The sequence below is a fragment of the Pseudorasbora parva genome, chromosome 11 (genome assembly GCF_024679245.1).
Source record: "Pseudorasbora parva isolate DD20220531a chromosome 11, ASM2467924v1, whole genome shotgun sequence".
Lineage (NCBI taxonomy): Eukaryota > Metazoa > Chordata > Actinopteri > Cypriniformes > Gobionidae > Pseudorasbora > Pseudorasbora parva.
In genome coordinates, this window is record NC_090182.1 from 46206886 (window position 1) to 46233309 (window position 26424).

Genomic DNA, 26424 nt, shown 5'->3' on the forward strand with positions numbered 1-26424 from the left:
TCCACTCGAGAATATACATGATTCAAAATATTCATGATTATTACGCGATGTTAATATTTCTAGTTAATAATGGATGTTTGACACTTCCAATGATATGTGGTTTTCTTAAGCGTAACTGCACGTGACTTACACAAAGGTAGCAGGACTCAGGTCAGGAAGGATCATGTGGAGTGAACCTCTAGCTCTTAACTATGTGTGGAAATGTCTGCCACATCATCTGTCTGCATATGAGAGCCACAAAGAGTTCATATGTAGTAAGACTCTTAAAAAAACAAAAACATTCTGTGATGTGTAAATTTTGCGGTACATCAATTACCGAAGCAAAGGAAACAACGTCCAATTTTCATCGACATGTGGAGCGAAAGTACAAAGATTAAGAACTAATAATTTCTGTACCTATATGCATAAAATCTCAGCATATAGACAGCTAATGCTTAGTAGTTTGTTCTTTGTAGAAGTCAGCAAGTTACTTTTTACGGCCGCGCTCACGCTAACGCTTATATTTTACTCTGTGTCTCCCTGACATCCTGTAGTGATCGCGTTTTTCAGAAAGTCACATTGCTGCTACATTATTTGTCTCAACTGTTATCTTTAATATATTTACTGTTTACAAAGTAGGACAAAAGTGTCACAGAGAAATCCAAACCTTGCTTAATTAATAATAAAATGAGCATCTCCACCAAAAATGTCAAAGGTCGCCTCCGGCACACTTCTCAAACACCACAGACATACAAATCCATATTAAACCCTTTGGCTCGTGCCTTTTGGCTTGTTTCCTTCGAAGAAGGTCAAAATCCTGGCGCAATCATATATATGTCTCAACTCTGACTCGACTCTCTCTGAACTCGGACTCGACTCGTACTTGAATGAGCAGGTCTCGACTACAACACTGGGACCACGGTTTCAGATGTTCACAAGTCTTTCATCTGGAGTCCGAGTCAAGTCTCGAGTCTTTTGTCAAGAGTCTGAGTCGAGTCTCAAATCATTTCATGTCTTAAAATAAGATATATATATATATATATATATATATATATATATATATATATATATATATATATATATATATATATATATATATATATATATATATATATATATATATATATCCTAAGATGTCAGGGATATAGCCAGTCTATTACGTTATAATCCATTATAATGTACAATACAAAACAATTTGTCAATGGTATCTTGTCCAGCTTTGTTCATGTAACCTCTGTTGGTGAGATGGTTCCATGTTTATGTTTCTGACCAGGTCAAGTCTTTGTTTTGTTCGCTGGATTATATTAAATAACACATACTTGGGTTCAGCTGTAACTCTTCAGTATTATTTGGTCTTCCAGATCTTCCCCGTGTTGTTCCTGTGTATGTGTTTGGATCAGTGTGTGTTGTTTTACTGAACGCTGTTGCTCTGATGACTGAACTGATACTGAAAACAGGTGAACACTTCAACATCACACACTATATAAATACAGTAATATATCTGCATATAAACCGTGAACTCTGTGGCACATCATAAACTAATAGAGCATTTTAATCTGAACAGCGTGAGTATAATATCTCACTGTGAAGCAGAAATCATCTCAAAATTATTATGCTTATCTCCATTCACATATATTAATAATCAGCTGTTAATGTTTTTGGCTGGTGAACATAAGTCTCTATTGTAAATTAAATACTGTTTTTCATTTTCATCCTCAGTTAATGGTGAAGGTGCGGTTGGAGATCTAAGAGTCGTCATATTTTCATCTGAATTCCTCTTCACTTTATTTCTGATGGTTTTACTGGTATTTGAACCCTGTGAGTATAAAGTATAACCACCATTTTACTACCATTTATTTTGACATTTGAAGGCATCATTTCCTAAACTATGGAAGCCCTGAACGCAAATGGCCATGAATATTATATTTTTTTCTGTTGTTTTCTCATGATCACGACTTAATCTTCTCTAAGTTACACAGCTGCACCAACAGGTGGCAGTATAATAACTGATGGGGTGTGTTATAGCCTATCCACCTTACTGAGTTATCTGCATCAAGTAATTAACATCATGTTAAATGATTGAATGTGATTAGTTTGCTTGAAAGTGTATCTGTGTTATCGTGACGCAATAGATGCACAATTCATCACAGCTTCACTACCGCAATAGCATTCATGTCGTACTAAACTTATTGTTTAACTGATTTTGATGTCACTGTATTCTCTTTGCACCTTATTGTGCATGTTTAAGTCGCCGTTTTAATCATTATAAGTAACTGTTAGTTTACCACATTGTGTCACTAAATGTATATCCTACTGATAAGAAATATGATTTATAGCCTATGTAAAGATGTGTAGCAGCCTATAATTTAATTCAGTGATACTGTGTAACTAAAACTATTGTATTTTGTACATTTCTTTGTAGCAACACCACACACATACACATAAACCCTCTTCCCAAACAGCATCCCAAGATTGTACTATATCAGCTAGATGCTGTTTGTTCAGTCTTTCTAAACTAAATCGAAGCCCTCGATCTTTAACACTCAGTGAATACACCATTAAATTCATTCAGATGTATCTAAACGGGATATTTGAAGGTTTATTTTACGTTTCTTTGTTAAACCAGGACTCATCTATTATACAGTCTGATGTGTTTTGAATCTGATTTTCTGTCTCTAAACTTACAGGGATCAAACCATGTCTGCAGTCATATCAGGTTGGTATCATATTTAATGTAAATTCGATGTTATTAATTTACCTGCAGTATCAGGAGACGTTTCACTTCATGTTAAAGGTGCGCTCAGTGACTTCGTATGAGACTAAAGTCTTTATAGAGTTTCTTCCTGACTCAACATCATTTAAAGCTGCAGTCCGTAAGTTTTGCCTAGCTCTTTGTTGCCATCTCTGTTTGAAAAATGGAATTGCAGTTATTTGCTGAATTCATCTTTATGTGGGTTTTGCATTGGCATGGCTCCTCAGCACGGATTAATCTAATGTTGTGGATACTGTTCTTCGGAATTACAGAAACTTCATCTTAGAAGTATAACCAAAACAATACGTTTCACCAGAAAATGAAATCTGAATAAGTAAGTAACATGTCTGCCACTTTTGTTCTGACCGACTGAGGAAAAAAAGCATTACAATAAATATTTTGTTTTTGACTCTGGGTGAATCTTCAGTTGTCACTGATGATGTTGTTTGGACCTTTCTGGATCTGCCTTCAAAATTATGTTTAATTATTCCGGCTGCTGTGAGAAAAGGCTATAAATGATCCGCCACCTGCAGCATCCTCACATACGAAAGCCGACTAGCCAAGACTCCTTTATGTATACAGAAGAGTCGTAATTACGCAAAGACGAATGACACCATGCTCACATTTCCTGCTGAAAGTTACCAATATTACTCAAATTATAACACATTATTACAAGCTTACCATTGTGAATCAGGCTACGGTAAGGAGTTTTCAACACTGGCTGGTTATGTACTTGCTCAATTTGATTTTACATGATTTTTAACCAAAAAAGTTACAGACTACAGCTTTAAATTGGATTTGTCAGATGTGCTATTTTTTTTCTTTAAAACATTAAGCTTTTTAAATGTGGACAGAATTACTGACTGCACTTTTAAATAACTGTCCAAAGAGCAGAAACATTTTGTGAAGATCTTTTGTTTTGTCATGAATACAGAAGGCTCGTCAAACTCCAGCCGCTGGATCACAGAATCAGGAATCTCAGGTTAGCGTCAGCATTATTGTGGATTTGAACACATTTCTCCAGATATGTTGTACAGATCTGTGTTCCTCAGTTTTGCTCCTGGAGAACCTCAGGGTTGCAGATTGTGTGTTTCCTTCAGATTATTGACTCAGTAATACCTGAAATATCTGTAAAACCACATCCTGATCATCTGCTCTGGCACAAACACTCCCGTATACAAAGTATTGTACTAAAGTTAGAAGCAGCAGGTCATGTGATTTTGAAATTTCCTTTACATTATAAATGACAAATGCTTCTTTGTGGTAAAACTGTTAAAGGGTTAGTTCCCCCCAAAATGAAAATGATTTCATTAATTACTCACTCTCATGTCGTTGGACACCCGTAAGACCTTTGTTCATCTTCGGGAACACAAATGAAGATATTTTAGTGTAAAGCTGAGAAAGGCTTCAGATAGGCCTCCATTGGCATTCAGTACATTCCCACTCACAAGACCCATAAAGGCCCTAAACACATCGACACGAAGCCCATCTCACTACAATAATTTCAAAGCGACGAAAATAGTTATTGTGCGCACAAAAATAAAAAAACTACTTTATCCGCCAAGTTATTGACATGAACTCAACACGTGTGAGAATGACGCAGATCCGACGTTCGGATACATGACCCAGAAGAGGAGGAGCGCCGCTATTGTGTGAGTTCACGTCCGATACCTACACGGAAGACAATAACTTAGCAGATAGTAATTATTTTGATTTTTTTTCCACACAAAAACTATTTTCTTCACATTGTTAAATTATTGCACAGCTGCTGTAGTGAGATGGGCTTTGTGTCGATGTGTTTAGTGCCTTTATGGGTCTTGTAAGTGGGAATGGACTGAATGCCAATGGAGGCCTTTCTGAAGCCTTTCTCAGCTTTACACTAAAATATACAATACAATACAATACAATATTTATTTATAAAGCACATTTAAAAACAACCAAGGCTGACCAAAGTGCTGTACATAGGAGAGAATAAAATGCAGAGCAGTACAGGACAAAAGAAACAACTGAAAAAATAAAACAAAAAAATAAATAAAAAGCAGTAATCATATCAGAGGCAATGAGCATCAAAAGCAAGAGAAAACAAAAAAGTCTTTAAAGAAGATTTAAAGATGGAAACTGAAGGAGCCAGTCTGATATAGAGAGGCAGACTGTTCCAAAGTTTTGGGCCTGCAGTCGCAAAAGCACGGTCACCTCGTTTTTTAAGCTTGGATCTAGGTACGATGAGAAGACAGTGATCGCTGGATCTCAAAGTACGAGAAGGAGTGTGTGGACAGAGCAAATCAGTCAGGTATTGAGGGGCCAAATTGTTAAGAGCTTTATACACAAAAAGTAAAATTTTAAAATCAATTCTGAATTTAACAGGTAGCCAATGAAGTTTGATTAAAATAGGGGTGATCGACTCATACTTCCGTGTCCCAGTGAGGAGTCTAGCTGCTGCATTTTGCACTAATTGTAGGCGAGAGAGAGAAGACTTAGATAGACCAATGTAAAGTGAATTACAGTAGTCTAGTCGTGATGTTACGAATGCGTGAGTCACTATTTGAAGATTGCTCTTAGTTAAAAACGGTTTCACTTTAGAGATTTGGCGGAGCTGAAAAAAGCATGACTTTACAACAGCACCGATCTGCTTCTCAAATTTTAAGTTGTGGTCAAACAGAAAGCCCAGATTTCTTGCGCATTTTGTTTCATACGGTGCGAGAGAACCACGCTCAGCATCAAACACACAGTTATCCTTAGGCCCAAAGATAATTATTTCGGTTTTATTTTCGTTTAGGTTTAGAAAGTTACTTGAAAGCCAAAGTTTAAGATCACTTAAACAGGCAAACAAGGGTTGTAGACCATTTTTATCATTATGTTTTAAAGGAAAATAAATCTGAGTATCGTCAGCATACAAATGGAAGGATACATCATATTTATTAAAGATGGAAGCCAGCGGTAACAGATACAGAATAAACAATATGGGGCCGAGGATTGATCCCTGTGGGACTCCGCAGTTCAGAGGTACACTAGTGGAGGATTGATGACCAATACGGACACTAAAACATCTATTGTTCAGATAAGAGCGGAACCACTGCAAGACAACGCCTCAAAAACCCAAAGATGTCTCCAGACGTCGCAACAGGACCTCATGGTCAACTAAGTCAAATGCAGAACTCAAATCTAGTAAGACTAAGGCCATTGATTTCCCAGAGTCAGTTTCAGTGAAAATATCACTTGACACTCTTAAAAGAGCAGATTCAGTACTGTGTAGAGCTTTAAAACCAGATTGAAATGTTTCATGGAGAGAATTGAGAGAAATGAATATCTTCATTTGTGTCCCGAAGATGAACGAAGGTCTTATACGGGTGTCCAACGACATGAGGGGGAGTAATTAATTAAATCATTTTCATTTTTGGGTCAACTAACCCTTTAAGTGTTTTCAGTGAGGAGACTCCAGGACCAGTACTGAGAAACGCTGCTGATATATGGCATGATATATATATGGCAGATGCGGAGAAGCTTGTCCACGCCTTTGTCTCCTCCAGGCTGGACTACTGCAATGCGCTCCTTATCGGCATCCCTAGCAAAAAGCTCCAGAGGCTGCAGTGTATTCAGAACAGCGCTGCTAGGATCCTCATAAGGGTGCGCAAATACGACCATATCACCCCCATTCTAAAATCACTCCACTGGCTTCCTGTGTCGTTCAGGATCGAGTACAAGCTCTCTCTCCTTACCCACCAGTGCATCCATGGTGACGCACCTTCCTATCTCAAGGAACTCCTTACTGCCTCAGTGGTTCATGTAGGTTGTCTACAAACCGGAAGGTTGGTGGTTCAATCCCCGGTTCCACCTGACCAAGTGTCGAGGTGTCCATGAGCGAGACACCCAACCCCAGCTGCTCCCGACGAGCTGGATGGCGCCTTACATGGCTGACATCGCCGTCGGTTAATGAATGGGGGAATGTGAGACAAAAATGTAAAGCGCTTTGGATGGCCATAGGGTCTGTTGAAAGCGCTATATAAATGCAGTCCATTTACCATTTACACAAACAGCCACTCGTAACCTACACTCTGTTTCTCTATATCGCCTTAAAACTCCCACAACCAATCTCCGTACTATGGGAGATCGGGCCTTCTGCTCTGCAGCCCCCAGTCTGTGGAACGCTCTCCCTGACCACCAGCGGACCCCACAGACAGAGGTGGACAAAGTACACAACTTTATTACTTGAGTAAAAGTAAAATTACTACTGGTCAAATATTACTCCGTTACAAGTGAAAGTTGTACAAATAGATTTTTACTCAAGTAAAAGTACAGAAGTATTTGTTTTCAAAAGTGCTTAAGTAACAAAGTAAATTTCCTTTTTTATGTCAATGCGTTATTTTATTATTGTTGTATAAATGCACATTATGCCATCATGGTTTAAGCCATTCAGTGATGCTCCATCTGACATACTAGCAAACGACTAACTTAAACTCATTTAAATACTTGTATATAAGTTACAAAGCTCTTTACAAAGCTGCTGTCACTTTAAGGCCAAATGCACAGATCCAATACACTGATACACATCTGATATTCTCCCAACTTTACTCTTCTCTTTCTCCCAGATGTTTATATTGTTAATATTTTATAAGACATGCACCAAGTGTATGCCAACTAAACTAATCTAGATTTTTTTTAACTGAAACATACTTTCAAAGTATGGCTATGGGTGCTCACACTGTGCCTAAGAACCGTCTTCTTCCATTTTGCTAGGAACTGATCAGTGTTCAAAAAAATTTGGGAAAATGTATATGACCCTATAAGAGTGATTCCTGACAGACTGTCTGAAACAACAACACCAAAAAAACTTTTAAAGATGGAAAAAAATCATCCTCCGACTTTTAGAGCTGCTGCAGAAACGACTTTCGACCTAGATAGAAATGTAGTGGAGTAAAAAGTACGATATTTGTCTTTCAAATGTAGTGAAGTAAAAGTATCCAGAAAAAATTATACTCCAGGAAAGTACAGATACTCAAAAAGTGAACTTAAGTACAGTACTCAAGTAAATGTACTTAGTTACTGTCCACCTCTGCCCACAGACTGTAAATGCTTTTAAGCGTGGTCTTAAAACCCAACTTTTTAGCAGAGCTTTTAATTGACTTGTTACTTCTTTATTTTTCAGTTTTAGTTATTTTATTTTATTTTATTTACTTATTGTTGTTAATTGTTTTTAATTCTGTAGCACTTTAAAATTCTGTTAAATATAAAGTGCATTATAAATAAAATGTTTTATTATTATTATTATTATTATTATTATTATTATTATTATATATTGTTGATAATTCTTGTTAAAAAGTTTTATTCTGAACCCAGAATGCAGCAGGTTCTGATGAAACTCCAGCCAGTGGATCAAACCAGAGCCAAAGCCCAGCCGAATCCCTTGAGATGAAGCCTCTTCTGAAACACGATCAAGAGACTGGTAAAAAGGAAACTCAGCTGGATTCAGTGCTTTCACAAACATAATCAACAATCAGAGAAAAACACTCTTGAGACTCTTCCATTCCGTTCAATCTCAGTCTTCATTTGTTATTGAGACCATTTTTTCTAATGTACGTTTTCTTACTTTTGCAAAATAGCTGCAAATATATGCAGGTTATTTGACTCTCGTTACACTTGTTCTTTGTATTCATATAGTGATATGCTTTTATAACTAAAACGTCAAAAACACAAAGAGAAATCAGTGTTATAATTTTAACTTTAAGAATCGTCCACCTGCAGCAACCTGATGGATTGAGGTTTGAGTCTCAGATTTCACATTCAGTTCTGGGTCTCATTGCACCCATCAGAAACACTCAGATTGAATATTCACACCTTCACTTGGCAGCTCAGATCTTTCATCATGTCATTGTCATGAAGATTAAAGCATTATGATACATATACTGTTATTTGCATTGTTTAATTCAGGAAAGTCTGAGAACAAATACAACAACAACAGCAAAAACATTTTCATGTCAATGTTTGCAGCACTGGAGTTTGAATTATTATATTGTTTTAAGATAAACATTTACTGATTCTGTCATATTATCAGTTAATTAATGGCACCTTTATGTGATAATTCCCACTTCTGACGTCGTAAATACGAGCTCATCGCGTTCAAAATTAAAAAATGGGAGGTGCACAATTTTTGGTAACACGTTCCAATACGGGTGCACTAATATGCATTAATTCATGCTTAACTAATGCACAGATAATCATGAGTTAATGTATTACTAATGGTGAACTAACCCATTTATTAATGATCACTGCATCAGCAACTAATAAAGATTCAACATGATTTATATATTAAATAATCATTAAATAGTTATTAGTTAAATATATCATAATGTATTAATTCCTTAAGAACATATATTAACTAATAATGTAAATGAATGTTAATACCACAAGGGGTCAAAGCCATGCATTTCAACTTCCAGTTGTCTGATTTAATTAATCATTAGCTAATGATTTATAAAGGTATCATTATGTTATGATGACTTTACTTGTTGGGGCACATGACAATTCATTAATTAAAAATTAATTAAAAACCCATAATCATAATACATATGACTTAATCAATTCGTTAATATTCATAGATAATAGTCAAGTCATAGTTTATACATTTAACGTTATAAAGTAAAATAATCTAGCTTCCAGCAGATTAACTTTATGTATTCAATTTATGAAGAAAATAATGGATGGATGCACTTTTTTGGCCTTCAAATCTTGAGCTGCCATTTACGCGTGAAGTTCGTGATGATTTTGGCATCTGCTGTCTCCCTGAACTCATGAACTTCATCTGCAGAGCTGCTCTTGGAGTCACTTCATGAACAGTGAACCGTTCAACTTGAGTACCATCAGTGTGACAGGACGGGACACAGGGTTTGACAGGAGGGGTTTCTGCCCAAATACCCTCAAATCCTGGTGATTTTAGCAAGAATGGGTTAATTCTAGAGGTTGAATCTCTGACATTTTTTTATGTTTTTCCCCAAGACACACACACACACACACACACACACACACACACACACACACACACACACACACACACACACACACACACACACACACACACACACACGCTTATCTTAATAATTATTTTTTGAATAGTAAAGTTTTTTGAATATGACCCAATTCTAAAATGCCACTTGTACTGCACTGGGTCCTTAAAATAAAGTTGCCAGGATGAATCAATGTCAAAAAAGAAAATATTTTAGTTTTGTGAAATGTTCTACCCGCACTACAAAAAAGCTTTTGTGCAATGGAAAGTGTATTTGGATATTAATGGCTCTTGGAACCACACACACCCTGCCAAAGAACCTTTATTTTTAAGAGTACAGAAAGTCAAATTTCCACATAGGCGTAATTTGCGGGTGGGACATGTCCCCACCACTTTCTGAAATATTGAAACATTTTGTTGCATGGATAAACCTAACTAATACAAACAAAACATCTCTGGTTAACCAAAAGAGCATAATTTCATTCATTTGTTAAATAAGAAGCGATCTGGCCTGCATGTGCAGTCTACACACAGACGAGCGATTTATCGCTTAACGCCGTTGCAGAGACTTTCAATTTGTTCCGGTGAAATCACAAAACAAAATACACAAAAACTGTCCCTGCTCTTGATATACAACCACTGATGATATTCAGTATAGATGCAATAATTAAACATGATGTTTATATAATAAATGAACTATTGAATTGATTTCTGGACATCTTAATATTAAAAATATATGATTATATATTCCCTGAAATACAGTGGCATAACTTTGTTTTAAAAAGTGGGTGGGACATGTGTGTATGGGGGGGAATACCACTTTTTAAAACAAAGTTATGCCACTGGATTGCCAATGCTCAAAACCACAGTAATGTGTGCCAATATACAAACTGATAACCACAAGTGAATTGCATTAAATTAATAAATATAAATGCAAACAATTGTTTGTCTGCAATTTCATGTATTTACATTAGGGGTGTGTGCTCTATGACTAATTTGACAGTTGTTTAAACAAAGAGAAAACTGAAGCCATTGAAGTCATCCAAACGAAGATGAAGTTCTCCAGGTGAACACATACCATGAGACTAGGGGTCAAACAACTAAAAATATACTTTGTTCATTTAAAGAAAACATAGGTTGGTATTTTCTCAACGTTTTTATTTTTATTTTTTATTTTATTTTTCTCAAACGATTTATTTTGGTTACATTTTTTTTTTTTTTTTTTTTTACTTTTTTAAAACGTTGCACTACAATAATACCTAATTGCAACCAAAATACAACGCTTTGAAAAGTTTTAAAACGTTTTGTGTTTGCTGGTTATTGCATCTGAATGTTGTTTTAGTACAAGTTTTCAAGAACAAAAACTACTGTTTAAAAGCTTTTCACATTCATGTTTAAATTAAAGGGTTTATACCGTCATTAGATACTCCACATAGGATTACATGCAGACATCTGATATCGTCTTGATCTGGATCGCGATTTCACCATAGACAGTAAAAGAAATTAGATTTCACTGAGTTGAGAAAGGAGACTTTTATTTTGAAAGGATCCGCTTCCATCCGGAAGTTAAACACTACGATCTCCCCGGTGTTTTTCAGTCTGTGCTTCAGTATTTGAGCATCTGAAGGGTTTTGTTTTTTTTGTACCCCCGTTAACGGGAGCAAATGTCGGCGCAGGGCGACTGTGAGTTCCTGGTGAAGCGTGCGCGGGAGCTCGTGCCGCAGGACCCGTATGCGGCCAAAGCCTGGCTGATCACCGCGCGCACCCTCTATCCCACAGACTTCAACATACAGGTGACAATACCACTCCATTTGGCACCACTGCAAACATCATTCAGCACTCGTGTGTATATATATATATGTGTGTGTGTGTGTGTGTGTGTGTGTGTGTGTGTGTGTGTGTGTGTGAGAGAGAGAGAGAGAGAGAGAGATTCATGTATGTTTAAACTGTAAAAATAACAGGGCTCTTTTCCCAGTGTCCGAGACGGTTGGATTAAAATTTGTATCTCTCTAAACCCCGCCTTTCGGACAGCTCCTCTGCTCTGATTGGTCAGGTGGCTCAATCTGTTGTGATTGGCCGACTATTTTATAAATTTAAAAAAAATTGTTTTGCAAAATATTTCGATTCTATTAGGCTCACTATAGTATAGGGGTGTAAAAAAATATAGATGAGTATCGCAATATTATATGTGACGATACTGTATCGCTATTCGTGGGTTTGTGTTCGAATCATAGACTGTAAAAAAATATGGACGTAGTGTCGGTGACGTCACCCATATGATTCCGATAAGATAGCCTAGAAATCTGGACGCACCCTAGCAGCAGCAAATTTAATCTGCCCGCGAGTGTCGTGTCGTCTAGGAACTCTTAATACCCTTCTGAGCTGTAATCGCCAAACTCTTGCCGGACCAATCACATCGTGTATAGAGTCGGTGGGCGGGGCCATAATGACGACGGCCGAGTTGCGTTTGCGTGCTTCTAGTAAACACAGAAACTGGCGAACGGCGGTCTTTCGAATCAGCTTTGACCGCGACTCTGGAAGACTTGGAGTTAAGCTTTTTTCTGAGAAAAGAACAAAGAACGGCACTGAAGTCATTCTTAAAAAGGGAAGATGTGTTCAGTAGGGGTGTCCATGGTTAACCGATTGACCGATTAACCGTTAAAAATTGCGTAACCGAGTGAAACATTTTGCTCGGTTAAGTGGCGTCAATGACGTGCCTTGAATTTAGTTGTAATATATGTTTGCACCCCTAGAGACCGCCAGAGCGCTCCCAGACATTTGTAGTATCCATAGGGTTAGGGTAGTATCCACAAGAAGAAGTCATGACCAGCTTTCTAAGCGGGCAAAGAAAGCGTGGGAGCACTTTAAAAAATGAGAGTGACGGGGCGAAATGCAAGTATTGCAATGCAGTGCTTACCGCATTTTTCAGGCTATAAGTTGCTCCGGAGTATGAGTCGCATCAGTCAAAATATGCGTCATGAAGAGGAAAATAACACGTCGCACTGGACTATAAGTCACATTAGGGCAGAAGCAGAGCGCGAGCCGCGCACGCTGTGCATAACGGATCAGAAGAAAGAAAGTTTGAAGTGAGAAACTTGTGAATGACTAGAGAAAAGCAGACGTTACTTTAACTGTAATGAAGAAAACAAAAAAGCTGATCGCGGACTGAAAGCAAGATGGCCAGAGCTGAAGGGACGAGTCCACAGATGCTTGAACTCTCTGCCGGGAGAGGCTCATCAGCCGCGTGAGTCAAACTCTGAGTCTGTGTGAATCATTCTCGGCTGCATATTTTACTAACGTTACATGCTCTAATCGTGCAGGCGCCCTCGCGGCCACTCGCATTGCTCGTGAACTGGAGCGCATCTCATCCTAATTTAACGAAACTCAGCGTACGCCTCGCAGACATGAAATAGATCTTAAGAAACTTGAAATGTCTTTTAACAATTTAAAACGAAAAGAAATAGGCTACTCTCTGATTATGTAATCCATGATGTGCATTTCTCTCTATAGGCGCGTTCACTACGGAGATGGTGGTCGTCAAATTAATAAGCTAAAAATAACCCTGACGCACACTATGGTTAACCGAGTATTAACCGCTAAGGGCCTCGGTTAACGGTTAATGAAAAACTTGAAAACGTGCAGCCCTAGTGTTCAGAGTTTAGCCGATCGGATACGGTGAATGTTTAATCTGTCAACAAGCTCCGCTTCACCTTCGTTGCTCTGGTTGGTGTAGCGCTATCCTATCGCGTGCAGAGGGAGTTTGAAAGACAACCGTGTATTGTTGCAAACATCTGGGATAATGTAAGTGCACAAGTCAACAAAATACAACATTGTTTTAGTGGTTTTTGGATATTTTAATCCAAAAATCGTACATATTGTGCCTCTTTTCGTTTTGTTTAACGATTGGTGTGCATGCAAGCCAGCAACGCTAAGGTCATGTGATCGATTCCTAGGGAATGCATGAACTGATTAAATGTACATCTTAATGCCTTGTAAGTTCATATATGCACATCTGAATGTGTGCCTGAGACTCCTCTCTGCGGACTGAAGGAGCTGAGGATCATGTGCAGTGTGTATGCAGGTAGTTGTGTGTGTCTGATGTGTGTGTTATGTTCATGTGTGCAGTATGAGATGTACAGCATCGAGCGCAACGCCGAGAGGACGTCCTCCGCCGGCAGGCTCCTGTACGACATGTGAGTCCACAATACACACACTCCCTTCGGTTCAGTTCATGATTGCTGACTGCTGTCATTTAATGCTCTTTTTCTGCTGCACAGATTCGTGAATTTCCCCGAGCAGCCAGTGGTCTGGCGTGAGATCGCAGTGATCACTGCGGCGTTACGAAACGACAGCCAAGACAAACACGCACAGTTTCTCAAAGGTGGGCAAACTACATCCATATGTGTTATTTAGAGTTTTAGTTAAAGCTGCAGTCTGTAACATTTTGCGCTCTAGCGAATAATAAACAGAACTGTATGAGTCTTTTGGAAGAACATTGTAGCCAAAGCTACTTCTCTCTGTTTATGTCTATGGCGAGTTACGCAGAGGTACCTACAGTCTGGCCTGAAATAGTCCTATGGATGGATGGATGGATGGATGCACTTTTAGAATGAATGGATGCACTTTTAGAATGAATGGATGCACTTTTATGATGGATGGATGCGCTTTTATGATGGATGGATGCACTTTTATGATGGATGGATGCACTTTTATGATGGATGAATGCACTTTTATGATGGACAGATGCACTTTTAGAATGAATGGATGCACTTTTATGATGGATGGATGCACTTTTATGATGGATGGATGCACTTTTATGATGGATGGATGCTCTTTTATGATGGATGGATGCACTTTTATGATGGATGGATGCACTTTTATGATGGATGGATGCACTTTTATGATGGATGGATGCACTTTTATGATGGATGGATGCGCTTTTATGATGGATGGATGCACTTTTATGATGGATGGATGCACTTTTATGATGGACAGATGCACTTTTAGAATGAATGGATGCACTTTTATGATGGATGGATGCTCTTTTATGATGGATGGATGCACTTTTATGATGGATGGATGCACTTTTATGATGGACAGATGCACTTTTAGAATGAATGGATGCACTTTTATGATGGATGGATGCTCTTTTATGATGGATGGATGCACTTTTATGATGGACAGATGCACTTTTATGATGGATGGATGCTCTTTTATGATGGATGGATGCACTTTTATGATGGATGGATGCACTTTTATGATGGACAGATGCGCTTTTATGATGGATGGATGCACTTTTATGATGGACAGATGCTCTTTTATGATGGATAGATGACCTTTTATGATGGATGGATGCGCTTTTATGATGGATGGATGCACTTTTATGATGGATGGATGCACTTTTATGATGGACAGATGCACTTTTAGAATGAATGGATGCACTTTTATGATGGATGGATGCTCTTTTATGATGGATGGATGCACTTTTATGATGGACAGATGCACTTTTATGATGGATGGATGCTCTTTTATGATGGATGGATGCACTTTTATGATGGATAGATGACCTTTTATGATGGATGGATGCGCTTTTATGATGGATGGATGCACTTTTATGATGGATGGATGCACTTTTATGATGGATGGATGCACTTTTATGATGGACAGATGCACTTTTAGAATGAATGGATGCACTTTTATGATGGATGGATGCACTTTTATGATGGATGGATGCACTTTTATGATGGACAGATGCACTTTTAGAATGAATGGATGCACTTTTAGAATGAATGGATGTACTTTTATGATGGACGGATGCACTTTTATGATGGATGGATGCACTTTTATGATGGATAGATCTACTTTTATGGGTTTCACATTTTGGGCTGCCATTATAAAGCTTGGAAGAGCCAGGCATGTTTTTAATATAACTGATTGTATTAATCTGAAAGAAACATCGTATATTCACCTAGGATGGCTGGAGGGAGAGTGAACCGTGTGTTTGTGCTTATTTGTCTGTGTGTGTGTGTGTGCGCAGGTGTTTTTGAGACTCTTCCGGGTCCAGTTCAGTGTAAGATGCTCTTGAAGGCCACAGAACAGTGTTTCAACACGCTGGAGAAAGCAGAGATGCTTCTGCTGCTACTCAAGAGATTCCCGGAGTCCGTCGTTCAGCACGGAGTGAGTGCAATCATCGCACATTATTATAGATATTTCGTTTCTTTCCCTCCCTGGGACAGTGCTCAATAATGAACAGAAACAACTCTGTAAATGAGCCATATACGCTGATATTCATCTGTTGTCTCTGGTCAGTTCTTAAAAAGGCAACCCAAGCTTAAAATGAAAACAACTAGTCACATATAAAATAATGCGACTGTAAAAATCTTCTGTTTCACTTGATGCATAAAAGAAGTATGAATCTTTTTCACCTAACCAGTGGATTTGGTTCTGATTCGCTTAATGCAGTTCCCTTTTTCAGCGCAGAACGTAAATGCATCAGAGGCGACTCTCTGAATTAATTGTGTAAATAATATGTGTTTGACTGTATATTTCATTTCAATATAGAGTTCATTACAGAATGGTGGTTGCTTAGTTGGTTATTTTGAAATTTTTCATTTTTTTACTTTTTATTGTTACATTTTATTTCTTATGAATCTGTAAAGGTTGTTTTTAATTCATTTTTTTATATAAAGCACTTTGATTTGCCATTGTTTAAAATGTGCTATGTAAATTAACTAGCCAAGTAGGCTCTCACATATATGTTTGAGGACACGCTAATACCAATAATGTTTATGGGGAGAGGCATAGTCATGTAAAAAAAAAAAAACAACCTAACGCAAACCCTGCCTGACCTCTGACCCCATCCCCTCTCTTCCAGGTCAGTTTGGGAGAGTCCCTGTTAGAGGCGGAGACTGTAGAGGACCTGGACACGCCTGTCAACTGCTTCAGGAAGTTGTTTGGTACAAATTTATCATCTCTTCATTATATTATTTGTGTGTTTTTGTGCTTTTGTCCTTGATCAACTTTGTTCATCTCGTTCTCAGTGTGTGACGTCCTGCCGCTGATTCTGAATAATCCAGAAATGTGTCTCCCCGTCAGTCTGCTGTATAAGTACATGCACAAAGCAGCAGAGTTTTACATATGTTACGTCACACGGGAGCCGTCGGCGGATGGACAGATGCAGGGTAAAAGCATGCAATTGCATTTTATTTTGCATTTAATCTATCAATATGCATACTGCTACAATAGTGTGTTTTGTATAGCAGTGCACTATTTTCATTTTCTATTTATATTGTGCTTTATATAATACAGGTAGTTGAAATGCAGCTTCATAGAAATAACCATATTTTTATTTAAGGTTCATCAATTATAAAACAGACTCAGCAGTAAAGCAGCTCTACAGAAGACGACAGTGACTTGTATTTTGTAATTTCTCAGGCTCACAGGAAGTGGGCGGTCTGAAGTCTCCAGGACGGGGGCGGGGCCAGCGCTGTGTGATTGACGGGCTGTCGGAGAAGTCGTCAGTGGTGACGGAGCCGTGGGAGCGGCTGCTGGAGATGCTGGCTGTGGTCGGCTCGCTCTGTGATTGGCAGGGAGAGAAAGGAAGCCGGTGAGAATCTGTGAGACGATGTCTATGGCTGCATTTACACTGCAGGTCTTGATGCACAATTCTGATTCAGTGACTATATCCGATTTTTTTGATAACCCACTCACATCATCTTTTAAAATGGACCTGTGTCCAATGTTTTCATTTACACTATACGCTGCGAAACAGCCCAAGACGTTCTTAACTGGAAAAGGAAGTAAAAAGGTGCGATATGCAATGGACGCAGACCATTGCAGGATTATACAATGTTTTGCTTTCCACACTTTTCCACACATCTTTAAAGGTCAGCAAAACATTGCTCTCGTAAGGCGGAGAAAAAGAGGACAGCCCTTTTGTCAGAATTGACAGGTTTCCACAACAAAACCCGCCCATTTGCAACTCAAAACTGTGTTAAAGTAGCCCAATTCCGCATGTAAACCCCGGGCGTGGAAACAATGGTCCTTGATCGCATTTCGTGTCCTCCTGAGTTGACATAATTTACCTCCATCTCTTTTTCAATGATGTACGACTCACATTTACTGGGAAATATATCTGATTTGACCGCTTGCATGGCAGACGCACATGCACATATCCGGATCATATCGGATTTATTCCCACATATGAGCGAGGCCTGAATCCGATCTGAGGATATCGGAATTCATGCGTTTTTTTTTCCTGCTTACACGTCACATGTCATATCTGATCTGGGCCACATAAGGAAAAAATCGGAATTGGGTCACTTGAACCATGCTGTGTAAATGGGGCCATAATGACTGATGCATATGATCAGCTGCTCTTACTGTGTGTGTGTGTGTGTGTTATAGGTCGTACTCTGAGCTCCTGCAGCGTATAGCAGAGTTGTGTCGGTACATGTCTGCTGCGGATGGAGAAGGTTTTGTCCGCTGCTGTGGTCAAATCGTCACCTGCTGCACGCTGGTGTTGTTTCACAGCGCATTTCACTACGTCTCAGCCGTGCAGCCGTCACTCTTCCAGGGTCAGTGTGTGTGTTAGCAATCAGGCATAACATTTTGACCACTGACAGGTGAATAACACTGATGATCTCTTCATCGCGGCTCCTGTTAGTGGGTGCTATATATTAGGCAGCAAATTAACATTTTGTCCTAAAAGTTGATGTGTTAGAAGCAGGAAAAATGGGCAAGCGTAAGGATTTGAGCGAGTTAGGCCAAATTGTGACGGCTAGACGACTGGGTCAGAGCATCTCCAAAATGCAGCTCTTGTGGGCTGTTCCCGGTCTGCAGTGGTCAGTATCTATCAAAAGTGCTCCAAGGAAGGAACAGTGAAGAACCGGCCACAGGGTCATGGGCGGCCAAGGCTCATTGATGCACGTGGGGAGCGAAGGCTGGCCCGTGGGGTTCGATCAAACAGACGAGCTACTGGAGCTCAAACTGCTCCAGAAGTTAATGCTGGTTCGGATAGAAAGGTGTCAGAATACACAGAGCAGCTCAGTTTGTTGCGAATGGGGTGGCATAGCCTCTGACCAGTCAGGGTGTCCATGCTTGACCCCTGACCCACCGAAAGCACCTCTATCACCAACAGTGGCACATGAGCGTCAGAACTGGACCACGGAGCACTGGAAGAAGGTGGCCTGGTCTGAGGAATCATGTTTTCTTTTACATCACTTGGATGGCTGGGTGTGTGTGTGTGGCTTACCTGGGGAACACATGGCCCCAGGATGCACTATGGGAAGAAGGCGAGCCGGCGGAGGCAGTGTGATGCTTTGGGCAATGTTCTGCTGGGAAACCTTGGGTCCTCCATCCATGTGGATGTTACTTTGACATGCTCCACCTACCTAAGCATTGCTGAGACCATGTTCAGCCTTTGATGGAAACGGTATTCTGGTGGCTGTGGCTCTTCCAGCAGGATAATGCTCCTGACACAAAGCACAAATTCTTCAGTAATGGTTTGAGGAGCACAACAACCAGTTTGAGGCGTCGACTCGGCCTCCAGATTCCCCAGATCTCAATCCAATCGAGCATCTGTGGGATGTGTGAAACAAACAAGTCCGATCCATCCCACCCTCGCAACTAACTGGACTTAAAAAATCTGCTGCTAACATCTTGGTGCCAGATACCACAGCACACCTTCAGCGGTCTAGTGGAGTCCATGTCTTGATGGGTCAGGGCTGTTTTGGCAACAAAAAAGGGGGACCAACACACTATTAGGTCATAATGTTATGCCTGTTTGTTGTTTATATTTTAGTTGTGATTCAACACCGGTTTCTTTAATGTCATGGTCGGGTGTGCTGTAACAGGTCATGCGTCTCTGAGCTCGAGCCCCTGGGTCCTGCTGGAGGACCTGTCTAGTGTTTACACTGATGTAGAAGTGGAGCGAAAGCATGCGCACAAGAAACGCAAACTGGCCGACGGACGGGAGAAAACTATGGTGAGTCTCAGAGGTTTTAAGTTTATAGGTCATTATTGTTGAGGCCAGTTCTGTGTAAACGTGTTTGGTGTACATCACTCCTGTGTGTGTGTGTGTGTGTGTGTGTGTGTGTGTGTGTGTGTGTGTGTGTGTGTGTGTGTGTGTGTGTGTGTGTGTGTGTGTGTGTGTGTGTGTGTGTGTGTGTGTGTGTGTGTGTGTGTGTGTGTGTAGAGCTCTGATGATGAGGACATGTTGGCCAAAGGCAGAGGGCGGCACATCGTGGTGAATAAAACAGAGATGCCGAGTTGGGCCGAGACTTTGGAGCACTTCCGTACAGCCAGAGAAAGCTGGGAACTGCTGCATTCACACCAGAGCCTGGAGACAGGTCTGTCTGTCTGTCTGTCCGTCTGTCTGTGCATCTGTCTGTCTGTCTATATGTCTGTCTATCTGTGCATCTGTCTGTGCATCCGTCTGTCTGTCTATCTGTCCGTCTGTCCATCTGTCCGTATGTCTGTGCGTCCGTCTGTCCGTCTGTCCGTCTGTCTGTCTGTCTGTCTGTCTGTCTGTCTATCTGTCCGTCTGTCCATCTGTCCGTATGTCTGTGCATCTGTCTGTCTGTCCGTCTGTCTGTCTGTCTATCTGTCCATCTGTCTGTCTGTCTGTCTATCTGTCTGTGCATCTGTGCATCTGTCTGTCCGTCTGTCTGTGCATCTGTCTGTCTGTCTGTCTATCTATCCGTCTGTCTGTCTTTCTATCTGTCCGTCTATCTGTCTGTCTATCTGTCTATCTGTTTATTATCTGTCCGTCTGTCTATCTGTCCATCTGTCTCTGTTTATTATCTGTCCGTCTGTCTGTCTGTCTGTCAGTCTATCTGTCCGTCTGTCTGTCTGTCCGTCCGCCGTCTATCTGTCTGTCTGTCTGTCTATCTATCTATCTGTCTGTCTGTCTGTCTATCTATCTATCTCTGGCCATCTATCTGTCCGTCCGTCCGTCCGACCGTCCGACCATTCTCTAAAATTTAAATTCTGTCATCTTTTACTCACCCTCATGTTGTTCCAAACCCGTAAGACTGTACCTCAGTGGAGGGTCAGAAAGCTCTCAGATTTCATCAAAGATCATTTGTTTTCCAAAGTTGAACAAAGGTCATCAGCGTGAGTAATTAATGACAGAATTGTAATTTTTGTGTGAACTATCCCTTTAACAGTTGCTAATGTATTCCACAGGTCATGATTAGTAGTAAACCATAAATGAGGGACTCTTGTGTCTGGTTTATTCCAGAGTTCGCTAAGATCTGCTCGACGTGGAAAACTGAGATGTGGTTGTGGTTTCGGATATTCCTCACAGATATGATCATTTATCAGGTATGATTTTGGTTTGATGATTTATTGATTTGTTGCTTGATTGATAACCCATAGGAATAAATATTTTAAGGTAATTTATGTGGCAAAAATGTTGTTAAAAGTTATTTGTGTGTGTGTGTGTGTGTGTGTGTGTGTGTGTGTGTGTGTGTGTGTGTGTGTGTGTGTGTGTGTGTGTGTGTGTGTGTGTGTGTGTGTGTGTGTGTGTGTGTGTGTGTGTGTGTGTGTGTGTGTGTGTGTGTGTGTGTGTGTGTGTGTTCAGGGTCAGTACCGGAAGGCTCTGTCCAGTCTTGCTCTGATGTCATCACTGCAGCTCCAGCAGAGCCAGAACTCCCTCTCGACCTCCTCAAACCTGGAGACGCACCGGGCGATAATACAGCAGGCCTCCTGTCACTACGCCCTGGGAGAGTACAGGGTAACACACACACACATAGACACAGACGCTTGCTTGCTCGAACACACACACTCTCTCTCTCACACATTCAGACTCACTTACACACAAACACTCTCTCTCTCTCTCTCTCTCTGGTAGTACATCGATGTCCGATGATGACTTCTTCTATGACTTGTGTGTTCTTTGATGACTGTAAAGTCCGATGCGGGAAGCACACTGTCTTTTACAGACAGGGCATGTAAAAATGTCTCCGGATTGCCTTGGGGGTGCGGGAACAAGCATTGCCTGTTTTCTCTGATCTCTTTTAGACAGGCGAAGTTCAATTCTCCTGGCTTCATAGCTTTGTGCTCCATTTTGACATAGTTTCCGCCAGAGTGTACGGTTTGCGGCACTACTTTCCAGGGATAAGGGGTTCATCCCACACTTCTTAAGAATGAACCTCCTGCAGAACGACATCCAAGATGTAATTGCCCGTACAATACCTTACGTGGAAAGCGACTTGATGGCATTCTCACCACATGACCAAGCCATCTAAGTTGGTATAGCATTGGGGTTGCTTCTATACTCCAACAGTTAGTTTTTTTTCAGGATATCAACATGTGGCACTCGATTTTGCCAAGTCACCTTAAGGATACGCTGCAGGCATCTAATGTGGAAAGACTCCAGCATTTTCAGATGTCGAGCATAGATAGTCCATGTCTTAGAACCATACAGAAGGGCGGTGAGGCAGATTGCCCGATAAACAGCAATCTTTGTGTAAAGATTTAAATTTGTGTTACTGAACACACTTTTCCTCAACCTCCCAAATGAAGATGCAGCCTGCTTGATCCTATATTGAATATCTTGATCTATGCTACAGTCATTTGATAGATAACTGCCAAGATATTTAAAGTGTGGCACTATAGTAAGTGTGGAATCATGAACAGTGAATACTGGTGGCTTTTGTGGAGGATCCGAGGACCACTGACAAAAGACTTCCGTTTTACTGATATTCACAGCTAGACCCATCCTGCTGTATGCTTTAACAACAGCATTAAGAGTATTCTGTAAGTCTTCTGGAGTATGTGACACTAAGGCACAATCGTCTGCATACTGCAATTCCAGCACGCGAACCAACTGAAGCTTAGTGACTGCCTGGAACCTCCTGATGTTAAACAGGTTACCATCCAGTCTATAAGCCACTGTAACTCCACTTTCTTCTTCCATTTCTTTATACAGCAGCTTTGTGACACACAGTAAGAAGATGTTAAACAAGACTGGTGCAAGAACACAGCCCTGCCTTACTCCAGTGCCTACTGCAAAGTGTGCAGATTCTAGTCCACCCAATGTCACTTTGGCAGTCATCCCATTATGGAACTGTCGTAGCAGTGTGATAAACTTTACAGAGCATCCAAAATGCAAAAGCACTTCCCATAAGATGTCACGATTTACAGAATCTAAGGCTTTGGAAAGATCCGCAAAAGCAATGAACAAGTTCTTATGTTGTTCGCGACATTTCTCCTGCAGCTGGCGTGTGGTAAATATCATGTCCACTGTACTTCGACCTGCTCTGAACCCGCTTTGGGATTCAGGCAATAGATTTTCTGAGATGGTATTAACAAGTCTATGGAGCATTACCTTTGCCAGAACTTTACCTGCAACTGAAAGAAGAGAGATACCCCTACTATTTTCACAAATGGACCTGTCACCCTTGTTTTTATATATTGTGACAATATTTGCATCCTTCCATTGTTGGGGAATATTTTCTTGCTGCCACACTAGGGTGATGAACTGATGGATTGCCCTTGTGTAGAGGTACCCTCCTTCCTTCAGGAGCTCAGCAGGAATACAGTCAGGCCCAGGGGACTTGCTGTTTTTCAATTTCTTGATTGCAGCATACACTTCAGAAAAAGAAGGTGGAACATCAAGACTCTGAATGCTTGGTAAAGTTGGTAGTTCCTCCAGCACTGTAAGATCAACTGATGCCGTTTGGTTTAATAAGGCTTGAAAATGCTCTCCCCATCTTTGAACAATACCTGTTTGGTCCTTAATGAGGGTCAGTTCATCAGCTGATCTCAAGGGGCAGATAGAGTAAGATATTGGGCCATAAATGGCCTTAACTGCATTATAAAAATTATGCATATCATGCTTTTCTGCAAAGGATTGAATCTTCTGGGCCTTGGATATCCACCACTGATTCTGTAGTTGCCACAAGGTCCCTTGCATTGCTTTTCTCTGTCCGTGCCAGACCTTCTTAAGAGTTTCACACACACACACACACACACACACACACACACACACACACAAACTCACTTACACAATCGCGCACACACAAAAACAAATACACACAAACACTCTTTCTAACACACACACACACACACACACACACACAAACTCCATCACACTCACACACACATTCTTTCTATTGTTCACACACATTCACTCTCTTTCTAACACACAAACACAGACACACACACTCAAACTCTCTATCTCACTCTCACACACACACACACACACATACACTCAAACTCTTTCTATCACACACACACACTCAAACCTTCTCTCTCTCTCTCTCTCTCACTCACACACACACACAGACACATTTAAACTCTCTAGAACACTCTCTCCCACACACACACACACACTCAGACTGCCTGTATTCAGTGTGTTGTCATGCTGTTGGTCAGATGGCGTGTGAGAAGCTTCTCGAGGCAGTCGCTGGTCTGACGCCCCAGAATCAGGAAACAGTGAAGAGCAGCGAGGAGCAGCGCAAACCTCGGAGCAAAGCCAGGAGAGGTGCGTCTGATCAAACGTACACAAAGTATATAAAACACAAGCCTTTAGCAGAGAAACTTCTACCGCACATGTATTTATTTGAACAAAACTGCCTTTATGATATCGATCTTGTTTCGATATATCGTGCAGCTCTAACAGTGCTCATGAATTACCTTAAAGGTGCACTATGTTAGCCGGACAAGCCAGACCCACATCAAGATGTTTGGTCTGGAAACTCACCATTGACGGCTCAATCTGAGGGGCGGATAAACGGCTGTCTTTCAAACTCCCTCTGCACACAATAGGATAGCGCTACACCAACCAGAGCAACGAAGGTGAACCAGAGCTTGTTGATAGATTAAACTTTCGCCGTATCCGGTTGGCTAAACTCAGAACACATCTTCCCTTCTTAAGAATGACTTCAGTGCCATTCTTTTCTCAGAGAAAAGCTTAACTCCAAGTCTTCCAGAGTCGCGGACAAAGCTGATTCGAAAGACCTCCGCCTTTCGCCAGTTTCTGTGTTTACTAGAAGCACGCAAACGCAACTCGGCAGTCGTCATTATGGCCCCGCCCACCGACTCTATACACAATGTGATTGACCCGGCCAGAGTTTGGCGATTACAGCTCAGAAGGGTATTGAGAGTTGCTAGACGACACTCGCGGGCAGATTAGATTTGCTGCCGCTAGGGTGCGTCTAGATTTCTAGGCTAGCACTATGTAGTATTTTTGCAGTAAAATATCCAAAAACCACTAGGCCAGTGTTATATATTTTGTTTAGTTGAGTACTTACAATATCCCAAATGCTTCCAACTATTTGTAAATTGTGAGAAAATTGCTATTTTAACTGAGGACCCGGACGTGTCAGCATAGTGTTTGAGGGAGTCGCCTGTCAATCACTTCATATCTGCGCTACCCTCGCCTTTATTCTGCAGAAGTGCTTTACTCTTAGCAGTGTGAACATGTCACCGCAGCGCCGAGTGAACGCACAGAGGAACGTCATAACATAATTTTAAACACACTTAAATGTATCTAATATGATAAACAGAGTTGCTTTACCTTATAATCACAACCGGAAAAAGCGGAAATGCGCGCCCCCGACCACTGTGTCCGTCCCGTCATAATAAAAGTCCCAGTGCTCTCGAGCTGTGTGTGTGTAACAATCGCTCCAGCGGCCGTGCTCAGCTCCACAACACTCAGTCCTGCTCTGCTTCACTACAGTAACGTTAATAACCAATCGCTCCAGCGGCCGTGCTCAGCTCCTCAACACTCGCTCCTGCTCTGCTTCACTACAGTAACGTTAATAACCAATCGCTCCAGCGGCCGTGCTCAGCTCCTCAACACTCGCTCCTGCTCTGCTTCACTACAGTAACGTTAATAACCAATCGCTCCAGCGGCCGTGCTCAGCTCCTCAACACTCGCTCCTGCTCTGCTTCACTACAGTAACGTTAATAACCAATCGCTCCAGCGGCCGTGCTCAGCTCCTCAACACTCGCTCCTGCTCTGCTTCACTACAGTAACGTTAATAACCAATCGCTCCAGTGGCCGTGCTCAGCTCCACAACACTCGGTCTTGCTCTGCTTCACTACAGTAACGTTAATAACCAATCGCTCCACCGGCCGTGCTCAGCTCCTCAACACTCGGTCCTGCTCTGCTTCACTACAGTAACGTTAATAACCAATCGCTCCAGCGGTCGTGCTCAGCTCCACAACACTCGCTCCTGCTCTGCTTCACTACAGTAACGTTAATAACCAATCGCTCCAGCGGCCGTGCTCAGCTCCTCAACACTCGGTCCTGCTCTGCTTCACTACAGTAACGTTAATAACCAATCACTCCAGCGGTCGTGCTCAGCTCCACAACACTCGCTCCTGCTCTGCTTCACTACAGTAACGTTAATAACCAATCGCTCCAGCGGCCGTGCTCAGCTCCTCAACACTCGGTCCTGCTCTGCTTCACTACAGTAACGTTAATAACCAATCGCTCCAGCGGCCGTGCTCAGCTCCTCAACACTCGGTCCTGCTCTGCTTCACTACAGTAACGTTAATAACCAATCGCTCCAGCAGCCGTGCTCAGCTCCTCAACACTCGGTCCTGCTCTGCTTCACTACAGTAACGTTAATAACCAATCGCTCCAGCGGCCGTGCTCAGCTCCTCAACACTCGCTCCTGCTCTGCTTCACTACAGTAACGTTAATAACCAATCGCTCCAGCGGCCGTGCTCAGCTCCACAA

The 26424-nt window shown here is 41.1% G+C and overlaps 2 protein-coding genes across 7 annotated transcripts in view; both read left to right on the forward strand.

Moving 5' to 3' along the window:
- LOC137093286 (uncharacterized) overlaps window positions 1-8784 on the forward strand; it is a 49550-nt gene extending 40766 nt beyond the window's left edge. For 2 of the 5 annotated variants that reach the window (XM_067458109.1, XM_067458112.1), the window contains 5 exons: window positions 1341-1436; window positions 1699-1797; window positions 2667-2695; window positions 3666-3713; window positions 8066-8784. In XM_067458109.1, coding sequence (XP_067314210.1) covers window positions 1341-1436; window positions 1699-1797; window positions 2667-2695; window positions 3666-3713; window positions 8066-8215 — 422 coding nt within the window. In that variant the 3' untranslated portion in view covers window positions 8216-8784. Of the gene's footprint in view, window positions 1-1340; window positions 1437-1698; window positions 1798-2666; window positions 2696-3665; window positions 3714-6258; window positions 7523-8065 lie in introns of those variants that run through there. The other 3 variants (XR_010908419.1, XM_067458111.1, XM_067458110.1) reach the window with 3 other exon arrangements.
- A 2479-nt stretch (window positions 8785-11263) lies between these two features.
- ints10 (integrator complex subunit 10) overlaps window positions 11264-26424 on the forward strand; it is a 28787-nt gene continuing 13626 nt past the window's right edge. For both annotated transcript variants that reach the window (XM_067458117.1, XM_067458118.1), the window contains exons 1-13: window positions 11264-11521; window positions 13854-13921; window positions 14006-14109; window positions 15766-15905; window positions 16603-16684; window positions 16769-16909; window positions 17163-17334; window positions 18135-18304; window positions 19583-19713; window positions 19924-20077; window positions 20971-21053; window positions 21313-21465; window positions 24111-24219. In XM_067458117.1, the coding sequence (XP_067314218.1) occupies window positions 11393-11521; window positions 13854-13921; window positions 14006-14109; window positions 15766-15905; window positions 16603-16684; window positions 16769-16909; window positions 17163-17334; window positions 18135-18304; window positions 19583-19713; window positions 19924-20077; window positions 20971-21053; window positions 21313-21465; window positions 24111-24219 (1636 nt within the window). In that variant the 5' untranslated portion in view covers window positions 11264-11392. The remainder of the gene's footprint in view (window positions 11522-13853; window positions 13922-14005; window positions 14110-15765; window positions 15906-16602; window positions 16685-16768; window positions 16910-17162; window positions 17335-18134; window positions 18305-19582; window positions 19714-19923; window positions 20078-20970; window positions 21054-21312; window positions 21466-24110; window positions 24220-26424) is intronic.